Source organism: Halyomorpha halys, unplaced genomic scaffold (assembly GCF_000696795.3).
Source record: "Halyomorpha halys isolate HHAL.00 unplaced genomic scaffold, Hhal_1.1 Scaffold293.1, whole genome shotgun sequence".
In the NCBI taxonomy this organism is placed as follows: domain Eukaryota; kingdom Metazoa; phylum Arthropoda; class Insecta; order Hemiptera; family Pentatomidae; genus Halyomorpha; species Halyomorpha halys.
In genome coordinates, this window is record NW_027115239.1 from 378512 (window position 1) to 395084 (window position 16573).

Below are 16573 nucleotides of genomic sequence, written 5' to 3' on the forward strand. Positions count from 1 at the left end.
ATTTTATATAAGTTCAGATTTAGATAGTTATAACCATGCTATGCTTGGAATTATTTTTAAATGATAATAAGGACAATTGTATAATAAAATTACTAATAACCTATGAATAACTAACAAAATTTATGAATTAGTAAAAGAATTTTCATTTTTAAACCTTCGGTAAACCGCTTATAAAACCCTTGTAGCTCGGACATTTTCCTGAAATGTACACAAACCTGGGATAAATATAATAAAATAAGCACTGACTTATTTTCTTAATCACACTTATAAAAGATATAGGATGACAGAAAGACATAAGTTTTGGGCTACGCGGGGAGACCGGACATGGGACAGACAGGAAACACACTCCGGATATCAGTTATTCTTCCACACCCCCACTCCCGTCCTTGTCTCTCTTATAACTGCTTACTTTATCCCAATTCACACCTTTACACAAATCGCAAACGACCTTCGCAATATGCAGGGAAAAGTGGGAGGTCCTAAGTAAAAGTAGGGAAATCTAGAAACAGAATATCCCTCTGAATATGAGTGGAAGTTGATCTGATATTTAAATGATGTTTAGGTCTAATATTTCGTTAGTTGATAGAAATATTTCATTGAATAGGTACAGGAGTCCCTCGAATAAACTTTATGTTGTCGAAAATCATTTTGGATGAAGGATTAGAAATTTTAATAGGTATGTCAAACTTGCTTAATTTAATAAATGGACCGCTGTTATCCTCAATGACGACCTCTAACCACTCTATCCTCACTACTTTCATTGACCATTTGATTTTATTGACCCTAGGAACCTAAAGGGGGCCTTAAGTCCTAGAAAAATACAACAGATGAATTTATAGTTGATGGGAGGGGGGGGGCTCATAATCATCATTCCTCTTGAAGAGTTCCATTCCTTCCAAACTTGTATTATCGCATCGCTTGGATCCCTGCAATATTTACATCTGGGATTGCTTCGGTTCTAAAAATATTTCTATTAATACATTACCTAATTACTTTAATCGAAGGTAGGGATATATTTCTAAAAAATGGAACATTTTTTTTTAAATAATATAAAACAGCTTGTGAAAAGTTTTGGGGGGCAACAAATACTTCAACGAGCTCTGAAAGTTGGAATGCCTTGTCAACAAAAGAATCCTGTTGGAAACTACCTGAATGATTTACTACAGGACATAGCCTCCTTGTTTTCAATGTCTCTGGGGAGGTACGTACCGTTGGGTTGGAAGGAGGATAAACTCTGAGGTCCGTTTAGACGGGCACTCCAGACCATCCTCAAATAACGAACCGATCTAATCCCCACAAAGTCGAGGCAGTATAACAGCCTTTCAATTTAGAGCTCTTTACCTTGCACTTTACTCTGGTAAAGTTAGCGGACAGTAGCCGTTTTAATTTTCAATTTATTTGAAGTCAAATGTTTACACTAAAATACGACTTGTCAGAAGTCAACTTGAGGAATGGCTGAAGATATTATAACGGCAGGCAAAGGGTACCTTATGGGGTCGGAGTGCAGGCTTACAATAGTAATGTACTGAACAAGTAGCCATCGAAATAAAGAATTAATTATAAAAAGTAGGATTCATCATGTTGATATTCTTAGAAGTCTGTTTTATTAAATGAGCGCAATTAATTATTGGGAAATAAAAGTTATAGCAATGGTACCCGTAATTATTTTATTGGACAATCCCACTATTACAAGAGAACGTTAAGAATGTAAAATAGCTCTATCAGGTGTACTTACATATGATTCTGAAAACTGCTTCGCGTAGTCTAGGGCACTCTTGGCAGAAATAATGATGCCCGTCAGCAATTCTGAATCCGACGGGGGGTTGAGTTCGGGGTCGTGGTGTGGGCCGCTGGGGGCTATGTTTCCGCCGCAGGGATCCACCCAGAGCGGTTTTCCTGTAGGGGCCGACATACAGGGGCACCACAAGCACACCAGACTTACAGCAACTGCCCAAACCTCGCTAACCCCTGCAAACAAAACAAGATTTCATTTAGTTGTTGTGTATTGAATGGATATAATAATAAAATAAATTGTAATGTACTAGTGTCAATAAAATATCTTGATTTATTGAACATTTAAAATATTTGTGAGATTTCAGTTGTAAACCTTAAAACTATGGCTAATTTCTTTTTTTCTTTTTATTTTATGTCTCACGCTCGAACGCGAATATAATTGCTAGATTGATATATAAAGCTTATATCTTCTCTTATTATAAATTGCGTCAAGAATCCGTCACGCAAGAGAAAGACTTCATAGCTCTGGAAGCTTGTATTATCAAACATGTAGTGGATCGATTCTCCATTAAAGACAAGGATGGCTTGACTCCCAACCGGAGGAGCTAACTCCAAGGACAGAACTCGCAGATTCTCCGGTCCATGAATGAAGAGGAGCAGAAGGTAATCGACCCTTAAGGCGGGACTAGGATATTAGCAGAGAACAAATGGCTGCCATCCGTCAGAGCCGACGAGCTAGGTGCGGGGCCTTCCGATGGCACAGACATTGTAGTCAGATCTAGCTCTCCCGCTCAATTGTAAGGCAGCTTATCTCGGATCTTAATATGCTGTAGTCTATAGAGGATATGGGTCGGGGAAGCACACAACGGGATTCGCCACTCACCATCTTCGCCCTGTCAAATTCAATCAGTTGTCTTTCAATACATTCTTCAACCTCGACTTCATTCAACGATGCCAGCGTTATTAACAATTTGATGAACATGCAAACTTGGATATTAATTTCATACGAAACTTGTAACTTTTCATTTTAATAAAAAATAAATAAATTGTGAAAATTAGAATTATCAATAATCACCCTTTAAAAAAATATTCAGTTACCGATATCCAATAAACAAATAAGTAAAATTAAATTATTAACGAATTATTAATTCATAAAAATGAAAAATATATATATAAATAATACAAATTATGATATAAATTTCAATAGCGAATAAACTGTAAAATTAATCAATATCTTAGTAAGCTAAAAAAAATATTAACATATATATTAATAACAGTTGATGGCCTTTGTACAGTATGAAACGGTATGATAAAATAAACAATATATAGTATTTATAAATTTGATTAGTTGTGGCTTTTAAAGACCGTCTCAGAATTTATTAGTTATTACACAAATTTAGTACAGTAAAACTCGGTTTAACAACAGTAAAAAAGTGGATTAACCAACAGTAAAAAATAAATAGTTTTTGTATTATTATTTAAAAATTTTTCTTATCTGGTTTCGGCCGGTATTTTAAATATTGTTAACGTTTTTTATTCATTCAAGTCGTTTGAAAATTCATGACCACAATTAATTTCCTCTAATTCGTTTAACCAGGATGTAGTAACAAGTAAAGAACTTTATAGAAGAAACATCTTAAGTTGACCAAGAGAATTCAAATTGTACTAAATTTTGAAGAAGGAGCTTTTATATTGAGATTTGAGGCTCACACCGGCGTAATAAATTTTCCTCCGAGCAACCTAATCGCTTCAGAGTGTTTACCGTCCTCCGCCGTAAAAACAGCCTCGTTGGTATAAACCCGCGGCATTGGAAAAAGGACGAAGATAAAAAAAGTCGAAGAAGAAAGGTGGCTCACAAAATTCTAGCCCCAGTCAGCGAACTAGAGTTGGGATAAGGGTTCTTTATCAGACTCTAGCTCTCAAGGAGAGGCCTATTAACTTTGCCGAGACATCTTCATCGATAACTTCTTGTCGCCGCCGCGGGCTATGACCGTTATATAAATAAATATAAACTTACTTTCAAAAATATGGAAAGGAAAGTAAAGATTTAAAAAAAATAAATAAACTTAAAAAACATGTACATGAGCTGTATTTATGTTATTAGTTTTAAATTTCAATAACTATTATTCGTTTAAAAGCTTTATTTTATTTTTAAGCTAATGTATTCTATGTATTATCCTGAATTTTCTCCATAAATTAATTATTGGTTGCTGAGCGATGAAAGTTGTTTGAAAATAAATAAATACTTTAATTTTTTTAATTTGAATTATTATAAATTAATTATTGGTGGTAATTAGGCTAAATATATTTTAAAATTCATACTAACAAAAATAAATAAATTCGTAAAGATTGATCAGTAAGCTTTTTTTAATAGTATTTTTTTTATTTTATTTTTTTGTAATTTCGTCCAGTTTTATCTGAAGGTCTGCTATTGAGAATTGGTTTCCTATTGTTTGGCTGTGATGAGGGATGCGGACGAGCTCTTGGCCGGTTCATTGTCATTTCTCGTTTCCTTATGTTTCTAGCTTCCGCCCCCTTCGCTGTTTCTCAAATAGTCACATATGGGGATCTGAATCGTCAAACTGGCGTCTGGATTTCTCGGGGAGATGGAGAGGGGGGTTTGAACGATTCGAAAAAATTAAAAAATCCCTCCTTATTTCATAGTACACTGGCATCGCAGTAGGGTATATTTATGTTTGCCACAGCGATAAGAAAGCAGCTGACTGAACAATAGCAATGCCTATGTTTAGTCTGATGGAGAGCCACTTGTTCCAAAGCAGTCCTCGCTGTGAAGGCACTGTCAGCGAAACGCGAGTCTTATTTCGCGCTCTCCGTTCAACTGATGAATATCACTTAATTGTTCCCGATTCTTACGAAACTGTTACACAATTGTCTTACGGTATCCAGGTAACGTCTGTGTATAAAATGATACAATGTATAAACAATGACATATACCGCGTTTGTGTATATGTTTCGAAAACTTTTCCGCAAAGAGAGAAGGAAACAGCCCAAGTGGGATTCCCAACCGAATTATGCTATCGGCATTTTCCTTACTTTCGTCACTCCTCACCTATGAATATCGTTTTTTATATTAGATTTCTAGAAGTATTTTTCCATGGGAATAAATTATTAACTTGTCTTGGACCCGTAAAAGATCGAAAAGGTTCCCTAAAATATATCTATTTTCGAAATTAATCTATAATATAAATATTGACTGATTAACCCTTTTCTTGGCACGCGGAAATAATTGGTTATCTTAGGATTAATTATCAAATTGGTTATTTGAATTCATATCTAACAGGCGATACAATTTTAGTACAAAAAAAAAATTCAAGAAACCCTGCCAAAATTAAGAAACAACGTAAAATCTTATCTTAAATTTTTTTAATAACATATAATATATGTTGTTCTTCTTGTTTACATATCATAAAACCTAATTTTAATATGATTAAATATTACTATAATTTATAATGTTATTAATATAATTTTTTTTTAATTCACAACTTTGTTTTGTTATTGTATTGTTTTTGTAGTTTATATCACATTAAACCTATTTATGTCATTTTAAAAAAAGCTGTGATATAATTTATATAAAAAGGTGAAAACAATAAATTAGTAAAACAGATATTTTTTTTATATAATCTATAAAATTCGAGGTTTACTTTTTTTAATAAATAATTTTGTTAACAATTTGTTGTTTTTTATTTAGCGATTGCCAAGAATGGGGCTAGCGTGTAAAATAATAACAATTTAAAACATTAATTGTATACTGAATAATTATGAAAATTCTAAATAAATGGGGGTTTAATAACTGTATAAAAGCTAATCTGCGGTGAAGGTAGATTTATTTAATTTCCTTGAAAATCGAGAAAATATTCTTTTGTACAGTCGTAAAAACATAAACAGCGAAACAATGGTGTTTTGTATTTCTGCTATTTTTTATTTTTGAAAAAGGACACATTTTTGTATTTGTTTATTCTGGATCCATCTTTCTGTCAAAGAGATCTCCGGAGGACGCGGCGGCCTCAAAAATCATTACGCACATAACATATCGATTGAATAGTTTGGCAAAATGATTATCGATTCTTATATAGTGAATTGATTTTGTGCTTAGGAGAGGCAGATAAAGAGGTGTATTTAAAAGAGTTGAATAGGCCTATGCACCGTTAATTATCAAAGATCCCCTATCAGCCGCTCTCAATAGCCCTCCTCGCTCGTCCATTACACGCACACACTTGCGCACTTCCTTCTTCAATGTTACTCACGATTCAATGTTTCCTATAACCGTTTCAATTGTCTTCTAATTAGCCATGATAATTCGTTTAGGCGAAAATCTATTGAGGTCCTTCGACGGTCCATTCATTGTTCTCTTGAGAAGTCGAAAATATCATTTCGCACTCTTCTCACTATAATAATCCAATGAGAATAATTTATTTGCTTGACATTGAAGATAGCATTGGGCATTGGTCATGATAAGAGGCAATGAAATGAAGACTATGGACCATTTATTTAGTTGGAGGGTCTCATCTCCCTAATAATTCGAAAAACCCAAAAGTTGGGTAATTTGAGATTTGAGAAATTACTTAAAATAGCGGTAAAACATTATTTGGGTTGGTCATAAGATTTAATCTGATCACATTTACACCGAACACAATTATTGCATTAAAAAAAAAAAAAATAAATATTAAATTATTGTTGTTAACCGGGTTCGTTGAATAGTGTTATGTTTCAGTGCTTCGGGGTAAAAAGAAAATTTAATTAAATCTTTAGTTATATCGCAGTTGGTGTTCTAGAATACAAAGCAAAACGTAAACTACGAGTTATCGTTACTGACTACGTACTGAACCACAAAATAAATTAATTCTTTGTTAGTTTAATTTTAAGGTTTATTTTAAATCTTATTAATTTAATATTGATCCTAACTTGTTATAAGATAAAATAGGTATCGTTTCCGATTTCATCACCCTTCTTGTTGTCGAACTAAGAAAGATCAAGACTGCAATGGCACCGGAAGACACGCGAAGGAGGGGCTCTCGAAAGGAGGCTGGGAAGCGGATCCCTGCCGAATCACGAGGTTATAGAGGAAGGGAGAGACGGCGGAATGAAATAGAAGAGGCAAAAGAAGAAGACAGATACCAAGGAGCTGTAGAAGAGCAAATGGTAAGAGAGGTGGCATACCTCAAGGGAGCTAGGGAATGGTGACCTACGGCAATTACCGTTGAGCTAAGTGTTTATTATATATATAACAATGTCGGCTCCGTCATTAGCCGCGCAGGTAGAGCTATTAACCGGCAGCGAGAATTCCGTCGTTTTTACACCGGCCCGGCTTGGAATGGCAGCCGCTCCGATTAGCGGTGATTTACCTGGGACCACCGCAGTCGTCCTACGGTACCCGTTCCCTCTATCGCCGTTCTCTGTCATCCACCTGCGGGTGGCCATCAGGTGACCAACAACCTATATTGGTGTATAAAGGTGGATACCCGGTCATGGCTCAGGAAAGCTTTTATCACATAGAACCATGATTCCATAATAATAATATTATTAAAAAATCGTTTCTTCTAACATGGAATCAAATGTCTTTTATAACCTCTCATTCTCATTTACTTTCGATGTAACTTGGGACTTCGAACAGCACAGATAGTGACTTCGAAAGCAGCCGATGTCCAATACAATAAGCTCTAACTATCAAGAAGATTGATGTTTATAATAACAACTATAATATCTATCAGCAAATTTTACATGAAAGCTGTGTAAAAATAAATTATAATGACTCCTGGCCAGAAATTATTTTTACCGGATTCGAACGTATCTCATTACATTTTTCCTCTTCCCGTAGTGAGATCTTCATACGCACTTGTTTCCAATCTTCCGGGCTCGTTAATATGTATTCCTCATTATTTTTATTTAATTTTTTTTTTACTATTCCTCTTTTCTTTTTTATGTTTAGGATTTATTCATTCCTAGATATATACATGATGTTAGCTTAAGATCATCATCTCATACTTGAATGAAACATACATTTATGATTTTTATGTCGATTTCCTCATATTTATTTTTCTTTATAATTTATGAAGTTCACGTGATATGTGCTGTGAGAGTGTGGCTATACGCCAGAACTCCTTTACAAACGCTGAAACTCACTTATTCTTAGAGCTTCTAGAGAGTGAATGCTATCCAACCGCACGTGTTTTTGTTTACCCGATTTCTTTCCTGAAGAACAGACTGTTTTTATAAACCTTTAAACAAAAATATAACACCGTTCGACACTTCTGATAATTTTGATCTTCACGTTTCCTTTGCAAACACCCTGACAATTTTTTATTTCTTTGTTATAGTACTGAATTTCATTACCTTGATGTTCCTGAGGTCATGTCCAATGAAGCCAAAAAATCTATTATAAATAATAATAATAATATTTAATATATTTTAGAACTCGAATGAGCATAATTATTTGATGTTTAAATATATAACATACTCAAAATTTAAGATAATAATTAGACAATACTGATTTCAGCAATTATTTAACAACGATGGCGCTTAAACTATTTCGTAACACGGAACTATTTTATTCCACAAAGCACTCATTCCATTAGCTGTAAATGAAAAAAATAACCATTAAAAATTTCATAACATAATATTTTTAAAAAAATATAAATCCTAAATGTGTAGTGAAGTAAAACATAGATCATAAGTCAAAAGGGATTAACAAAATAAATTCAATCAAATTCATGAGGTATAAAAACTCAAAAAGCTCCTCAAAAGGGAACATAAGATCTCGAATTGTATTCAGAAGATAAAATAGTAAAAAGTTGAAAGATATGATTCAAATCAGTAATTCAATCGCTTAACAGTTAATAGGTAGACAACCTGGAGCCCCGGTTTAATTGCTCTTCGCGGATCCTTCAAATTTTATTTATGGTTTATCGTTCGAAAAGAATTTAGGTTTTCCTAAATAATTTATTACAAGAAATATATAAAAACTACAGTCTGGAGAAATGTTAAATTTTAGAAAATTTCGAGGATTGATTATTAAATGTAATTGAAAACTAATAAATTTTAGTGGTTTTATAAAATGAATTGTACCATTATGTTATCAGACAATCATCTTTTAAATAAGAATACGAATCTGGAAATTAAGTTTTAGGATGATAAAATTTAAATGAGAGGTTGGCTAGTAACAACAGTAATACAAAAAGTGAAAAAAGGAAAATGAATCGTGGTTTTAAAATTATGTTTATCAATTTAATTAATCGTACCCATCGTAAATTTCTAAAATATCAATTATACATGATTATTTGTATTTGATAAAACATATGTATAGATTTAATCAAAATTAAATTAGTTCTTGTTTACAAATAATCAATTACTCAGTAATGATGTTATTTCTTTCTAAATAATACTAAACAAAAACACATTTAGGCGATGTTATTACTAATTATCTCAATATACTAAGGTATGTCCGTCAATTTGTAAAAAATAAACCAGTCAATTAAATAAAATAATGACAGAGAACTCTTAGCATGTCAGAGTGGATAAAAAAAAAAATCGAAAGCTCCGAAAATGACAATATTTATGTTAAGAATAAAGGCTCGGGAAAAATAAAACAAATAAATAAATAGAAGAAACAGAGCAAAAAAGAAAAATTGGAAAATGAATTTCTGTTAGCAAATTACTTGCAGTGGAGGTAAAAATAAAAAATTACTAAATTACCAATAATTTTAACTCCTTGTGAGGATAATGGAGAAAAGGCCGAGATTGAACTTGTAATTTTTTAAATGGAGTTATTAAAAATTGTAATACGAATCGATGGGGTTAAAAAAAAAGTATATAAGCTACTCATGAAGAAAAGCAAGATTAAGAAGATAGGGCGGAGAATATTCACATCAACTTTTACATTTGATGGAGGTCGTTTTATTTTATTCTTTTTTTTTTTCTAATTTTTTTGTCGATCTGGAGAAATTGCATATAAGAAGAGGGCTATTGCGCCTTTGTTCAGGCTCCGTGATTTGGGGCAGAACCTACGAGGGGCTTGTCTCTCATGAGGCTCTTGTTCCTGGCCTTCGGTCAATATCCAGAAGAAACTTCACAATGAATAATTTGTATCATATAAAATAAAAATGTATATTTAATAGAAATTTTTCCTTAAACGGTGTTAAGGAAAGTTTTGATGAGTTGTGGTCAACGCCATGTGAAGAATATATAACAGTACAAATCTAGAGACTAATAATATTTTTGACGATTTATGCCTGGGTGCATCTCCTTAATTATAATATATATATTTTTTAAGAAACTAATTATCAAAATTGAAAAATTATTTAAAAAATGATAAACAGAAATGAATACAATATAAACGTAGACCTAATACAAGTCTGATCAAATGTCACTTGCATTCATAATTTTTCTACCGTTTATTTAATATTTTCATGAATAAACCGGTCAATTTCCTATTCGATTCGATAAAGCTTCTCAACGATGGTCTTGTGATTTTACAGTGCGTTATAGTGAGAGTGGTCACATGTCACATCGATATAGTAAGAGTGGTCACATGTCAGATCGATATGGTGAGAGTGGTTACATGTCAGATCGATATAGAGATGTGACATCTTCTCCCGGACGACATGAGCTTATAATCTGTAAAGGCCCTAACGGTATCGTATTCTGGTGGGCGTCAATTTTCAAGATTGGGCTTCTTCAGGTGCAGCTCTATTATATCTGCTGTGTTTTTCCTTTCGCCGTTAGGAAGGGATATGAAAAAGAGCATACAAAATCGATTAACCCTGGCGCGGCAGAACGGTGAAACACTTTCATATGCCTTGTTCCGGCTCTTCTTGTCTCATCTTTAAATAGGCCGAAAATTAAAGCAATAGTAAAAAGGCAGAAGTCCTCAGGAGTCTTGAGATCTCTGCCTCTTTGCTGGAACATCCGTGACTCGGGTAGTTGATGGTCCACAAAGTCTCTGGGTTCTTTATTGTTGGACATAATTTTTTTTCAATACTTTTTTTTGCTGTATGCGATGCTCACGTAATGGTTCACCGTTATAGTAACCGCTTGTGTTATAATTTTTAGGCACAACTTGAAGCGATGTGTGTTAAGAGGCTCAGTATACTCATGTAAATTTAATAATTCTAATCTTAATCTCAAATGATCTAAAGAATTCAGATTTATAATTTATTAATACGACTAATAAAATTAATTAAAATAATTGAAGTCAATTTGATTAAATTAAAAAAAAAATCATTTTGTTACCGAATCTCAGTTTATTGGTTCATTCTAGAAAATTTCCATTATCAAAGTCTTGATCTTATTAAATAACCTATAATAACTAAACAACGTTTCGGCAATTCCGACATCCATGCTGAAAGCTATAAATTTCGTGGATACCGACCAGAGACTGCACATCTTACTTCAACAGTTTCTCATTTACTATATTGATATATGGTAAACTCTAAATTAAATGAGTGTTATAATACCGTAACATTTTGGGAAATATAATATTTATAATATCTTATGGAATTGTTTTCTATGCGAAAAATTAATTTATGTTTAATAAATTAGAGTCTATTAGCAATAAGAACCTATTACTACCTCATTATTTATCATATAATAAATTATATTTTGGCTTAATGAAGGTATTTATTGCGGTTTAATTCTTAATACCTTTCATAATTTTTACGAGTAAAGAAGCAAGCAATTTTTCAGACATAATGGATGCTTTAAGCTCGGTGGACACGACTGTAATCTGACCGAAATGCAAAACTCAACACCGCCAAATCCTCAGAGAACTAGCCAAAGCTCTATTAAATGTAAAAAACGTGATCTTTTCTGAAAGGATTGATTTGTTTTATATCTGAGCGGACCTTCAGGCTTTTGTTCTACTAAATACGGACAGAAGAAACTTCCTGGTTGAGGGAAAACTACGGATCTCGAATACAAAACAAAACCTCCAAGAATGGAAGATAGCCGACCCATTTCGAGTTGCACACAGCAAACTGAACAAGGCCACTCTTTGTTACACAGCAAAACAGTGCAATAAGAAATTTGACCTTAGGTAGGCAGGATAACTGAGGGACTTACCGATGCTATAGCTCCAGTACGACAAGAATAGTCAACTTCACCTGTAGTATAATGTGAATCCAACTAAACTGTACAATATTATAGTTGTTATTTAAATTTAACTTAACTGCCCCCCAAAAAATATGCTATCATTTTAAAGTCCTAACATCTAGCATGAAGTCCATGATCGGAACTGTGTTATTAAAGTGAAAAAAAATTGTTACTCAATGCACATTTGAAAATTTTTCGTTAAAGGAATTAATATTTGGTGATTTTAATGCACATGTCTTGTAGGTAACTCTACAAAACAATGTGATGCATAATCAAGTGCCATTTAGTATTGCATTACATAAAAGTAAATTGATATTTTAATGATTTAATAGCATAAGAAAAACTTGGGGGACCTACGTTATATTATTTAATAATAAAATTGTAAATTGATATAACCAATTCAGTTTAAAAATAATCCTGTAAAAAAAAAATACAAAAGGGCACACTATCATAATTAATTAATTTTTCACATAAATTACTTCTGATTCAAATGATATAAATTAAAACATAAGAATTGAATTATTATTTTTTTTTTGATAATCAAATATTAGACGATGAATTTCCTTTAAATTAAAAATAATAAATATGAATCACATATATATATTTTACCCTTCATTAATGTGAAATTAGCTAGCACTTTATACATATATAATATAATGTATTGAAATGTATGAAATGTATTACATTAACTTTACTAAGTCTTCTATATGATGAATGAAGTACAAATTTCATTTTAATGAAGGGTACGAAAAAAACCCATTAATAATGAAAATGGATTAATAATGTTTATAATTAAAAATTAATTTAAACGAGATTACAAATGGCTAACAATTTAATAACATATAAACAATAAGCATGCAATAATATCCACAAATTATCTTGGAAATTCAATTTAATATTATTTTATTTTATTTTGAATTGTACTTAAAAAAAACCTCGTATTTAGGATAAAATTATTATAAAATTAAATTTTACTAATTTTTATAAAAATAAATTAATTAAGATATTAATACATTTATCCTGCAACAACAACAAAGTCTAAGTACGTAATGCAATCACTATCAGCTGTTTCCGCATCCTGTCGACGATTTGACAACTCAAAACTCAGCGAGGTCTTATCTTTATTATTATGAATGAGTGAATCAACTATCATTACTCCTTACTCACGTTGAATGAATGCAGGTTGTAAATTATTATATCTCTCCCATCTTGCGATAAAAAATATAGCCACAACATTTTTGTTTGTTTAAACGCTATTAACATAATGTTATCTCGAATTAAGGAATCTGTTTATGGGATTTACGTATTTATAGTTTTTTGGAATAGAATAGCTTTAAATATATTTTTATCTCTGAATCTGTTATTATTATTAAAAGTAAATTTATTTTTTAATATAAATAAAAAAAAGGATTTTCTTTAAATTTTTAAAAATGAGTCAAATTGATAAATGATGAAAACCTAGAACTAATTTAAAGAGAAATTTCACTTGTGCAAAACGAGGTATTTCGAGCGGAAACCAAAATTCCACGCATTTTTTTTTTATAGAGAATAAAATAAAATTTCCAATTTTACATATATTTTTTTTTACTTTTTTCGAATACTTTGTAGAAAAAAAAAAACGGTATTCCAAGCTAAGATCGCACACAAGACCAAATACATAAGGACCTCGATTCAGGAATTCCTTTTTTTCTGTTTTACAACTGCAGTCGGCATGTCCGCGAATACCGGGGCGATTCTGACTGGTGGGTCACCGAAAATAATATACAGTTTTTACTTATTTCGAAAAACTTGAAATTACAATTTTTTCTATATATAAAAACATTATCATTTTTGTCAATCATGTTAACACCAGTAATTTGAGGGTTTTGTAATTGTTTGCATTTTTAAACATTTTAGTGATATCTTGATAATAATTTATTCAAAAATACATAATAAGTTTTTAATTTTTTTTTTAAATGGATTTCTCTTCCCGATAAGCCCGCCATCTCTAGAAGAGGTGGCGTTGAAGTCTCCCCTCGGTCTGACCCAAGGGGACCTTTCCTAGAAACAGACACTCAACTTCGGGAACTCGGGGATCCCCCTGTTATAGAACACTTAGTGTTTATTTTCATCTGGCTGATTCACGGTTGCGGAATCTGTGGTTATTATGTCTCACAGTAGTCACGCCGGCGAAAATTAGCTGCAGTTATTCTTTTTTACTTTTTTCTTATTCGAAAAAAAAACAAAACACAAATTTAACAATTTCATGAGTTGATAAGGTCATTAAACGATATAATCGACTGATGCAAAAAAGTGACGTTTCGTGTAGTTTAACAGATTTTGAAATAAGTGGGTAGCACAACCTTCGGCAGATCGGTAGTCGAACGGTTTCTGATAGATCACGAACAGCCTTTGCGGGCTGCATCCTTCCGTTGACCGTCTCGGGCGATTCCAACACTTGCGTACGAGGAATACTTTTCCTCTCATATTCAAAATGACTCAGTATTTAGTTGTAATTTTTAGAATTATTAATTATTTAATTCTTTATGAAAATTAACATTATTTTGTATTGATTCTTCCAGTAAAAATAATTGACAAATAATTATTTTTTACTGTTCATTTTGATGGCTCGAATATTTATTTTTATTATTGGAGAATTATTATATTTTAAATATTTATCTACCTACTTGTTTTTTATTTATTTTTTCTACTCACACATTTTTTCACTGCGAAAACTGGAACAGAATTTTAACTAGTGTTCTAAACAGAAAACTGAAGAAAAACTCTTTTCTTTTTTTCGATTTGGCTCGTTAAAGGAAAAGAGTTCTGGAGTCTCCAGCTCGAACACTCCAGAGGAGGATGACTCACGAAGATGATGGGATTGCACAAGACTGAACTCGTCTCATAGATGACAATTATATAATATGAGTGTACTCACTGGAGACTCGACGAGATCGGACTAGAGATTGGTCCATGTGATCCATGCACCGGCACTCACTCACGCACACTGGTGAATGGAGGTGGCGGGAGGTATTATAGGGAGCGGAGGTGGGGGGTGGGGAGAGGCCGTGGCCAATGGGGCCCATTCATGAGGGGCGAGCCACGTCAGCGGTGGGGGCGGAACCCCCCGCACGCACCCCCTCCCTCTCTTACGTACTATCGCGTAACTCCTCTGGGACTTATCTCTTCCAAGATATCAGCTACAGCCTTCACAGGTAGCCTGTATTATTTAATATAGTATATATATTTAATAATATTGTTTATAAACTAAAATAAATTTCGTTTACTAAATTATTAATTATCATAAAGCAAACAAAAACAGTTAATGTAATTTCCTAATATTTAAACATTTTTATTTTGGATTTCTATTGTAACATTTTCACAAGTTAATTCTTAACTTTTAATAAATAGGATCTTTAAATATAGAGACGTGTTTCATATTTTACAATAGCACACATATAATGTTTTTTATTATTACCTATTACATATAATCTTGTTGAAAAGTTTTCAAATTTATTATGAAGTATTAGTGAACACAACTTCTTTTAATTATACAGGTATTAATTATACATTTTTTATAATTCACATCATTATTTATTTATTTTAAGGGATTTTGTAATTTTCTTAATTATTTATTCCAAAAAATTCTTAATATTAGTTATACTTAGCTCTACAAAAACGAAACTCATACAAATTAAAAAACTGTGTTTATTTATACAATTAATTATGGTATTCCAACAAGTTTGGTACATTTCATCCCTATGCAAGAAAGAATTAAAAAAAAATTTTTTTTCCAAATATAGTTATAAAAGAATAAATAATATATTAATATAATGGAAAATCATTTCTTTCTCACTACCTAGATTTAAGAAATCATTACATAAAAACTACCCATGAAATTTTTATGATAAAATTTAGCAAAAATTTAAGTAATGAAACAGATCAAGTTTAAAGCAATCGTGGTATGAATATTAGATATTGATGTATATACATACATTAAAATTATACAAATAAATAATTTTTATAAATGTATAATTGAAGGTTAAATGACCATGACCTTGGACGCTTGGAAAAATTTAAAATAAATATACACATAAAATAACTGGCATTAATTTAAATGAGAAAATAATAAAGTAAAAAAAATAAATATTATAAAAGGATATAATAGAAGATACATTAAGACTAACAGATATAAATGGAAAAATAAATTTTTCCTCAATCCAAGACATCTGATTGTTCGTTATCTGTTAAAACGTTTTAAAAATTTATATTTTTTTCAAACTTATTTTTAAAAAAGATATCAACAATAAAGCATTAATAATAAAAAAGTAACATTTTTGTATACTGGAATAAAATAGAAAATTTTATTTTATGTCATTACAATGACAATTAAAATAGCTTTATATACTCAGGTTAAAATACATTTTGTAATGTTTAAAAAAATTTATGATTTATAATATGTTTTCGAAATTTATTTTTTAAACTTTACAGTTAATATTTTTGTCAAATTCAACAGAATCGAACGTTATTTTTTAGGTGCAATAATTGGTCAATGTATGTTTTGTTGTTCTAATTCAATTTTTGTTGTTAAAAGTTGTTCTTAAAAACCAATGTGCAGTTTAATTTCTGTTCTAACATTTAATGTCAAATCAACACTTTACATTGTTCCTAGTCCTGTAGTAAAATATAAGTATACTTCGCAGTCTTACACTATCATACAGTAAAAAATAAAAGAACAAGTATTTTATTTATATAT

The 16573-nt window shown here is 31.5% G+C and overlaps 1 protein-coding gene across 4 annotated transcripts in view; it reads right to left on the reverse strand.

The window, feature by feature from the left end:
- LOC106680845 (uncharacterized) overlaps positions 1 to 16573 on the reverse strand; it is a 304110-nt gene that overhangs the window by 6861 nt on the left and 280676 nt on the right. For 2 of the 4 annotated variants that reach the window (XM_014420825.3, XM_014420826.3), the window contains exon 6: positions 1736 to 1968. In XM_014420825.3, the coding sequence (XP_014276311.1) occupies positions 1736 to 1912 (177 nt within the window). In that variant the 5' untranslated portion in view covers positions 1913 to 1968. Of the gene's footprint in view, positions 1 to 1735; positions 1969 to 14532; positions 14705 to 14755; positions 14812 to 16573 lie in introns of those variants that run through there. The other 2 variants (XM_014420822.2, XM_014420823.3) reach the window with 2 other exon arrangements.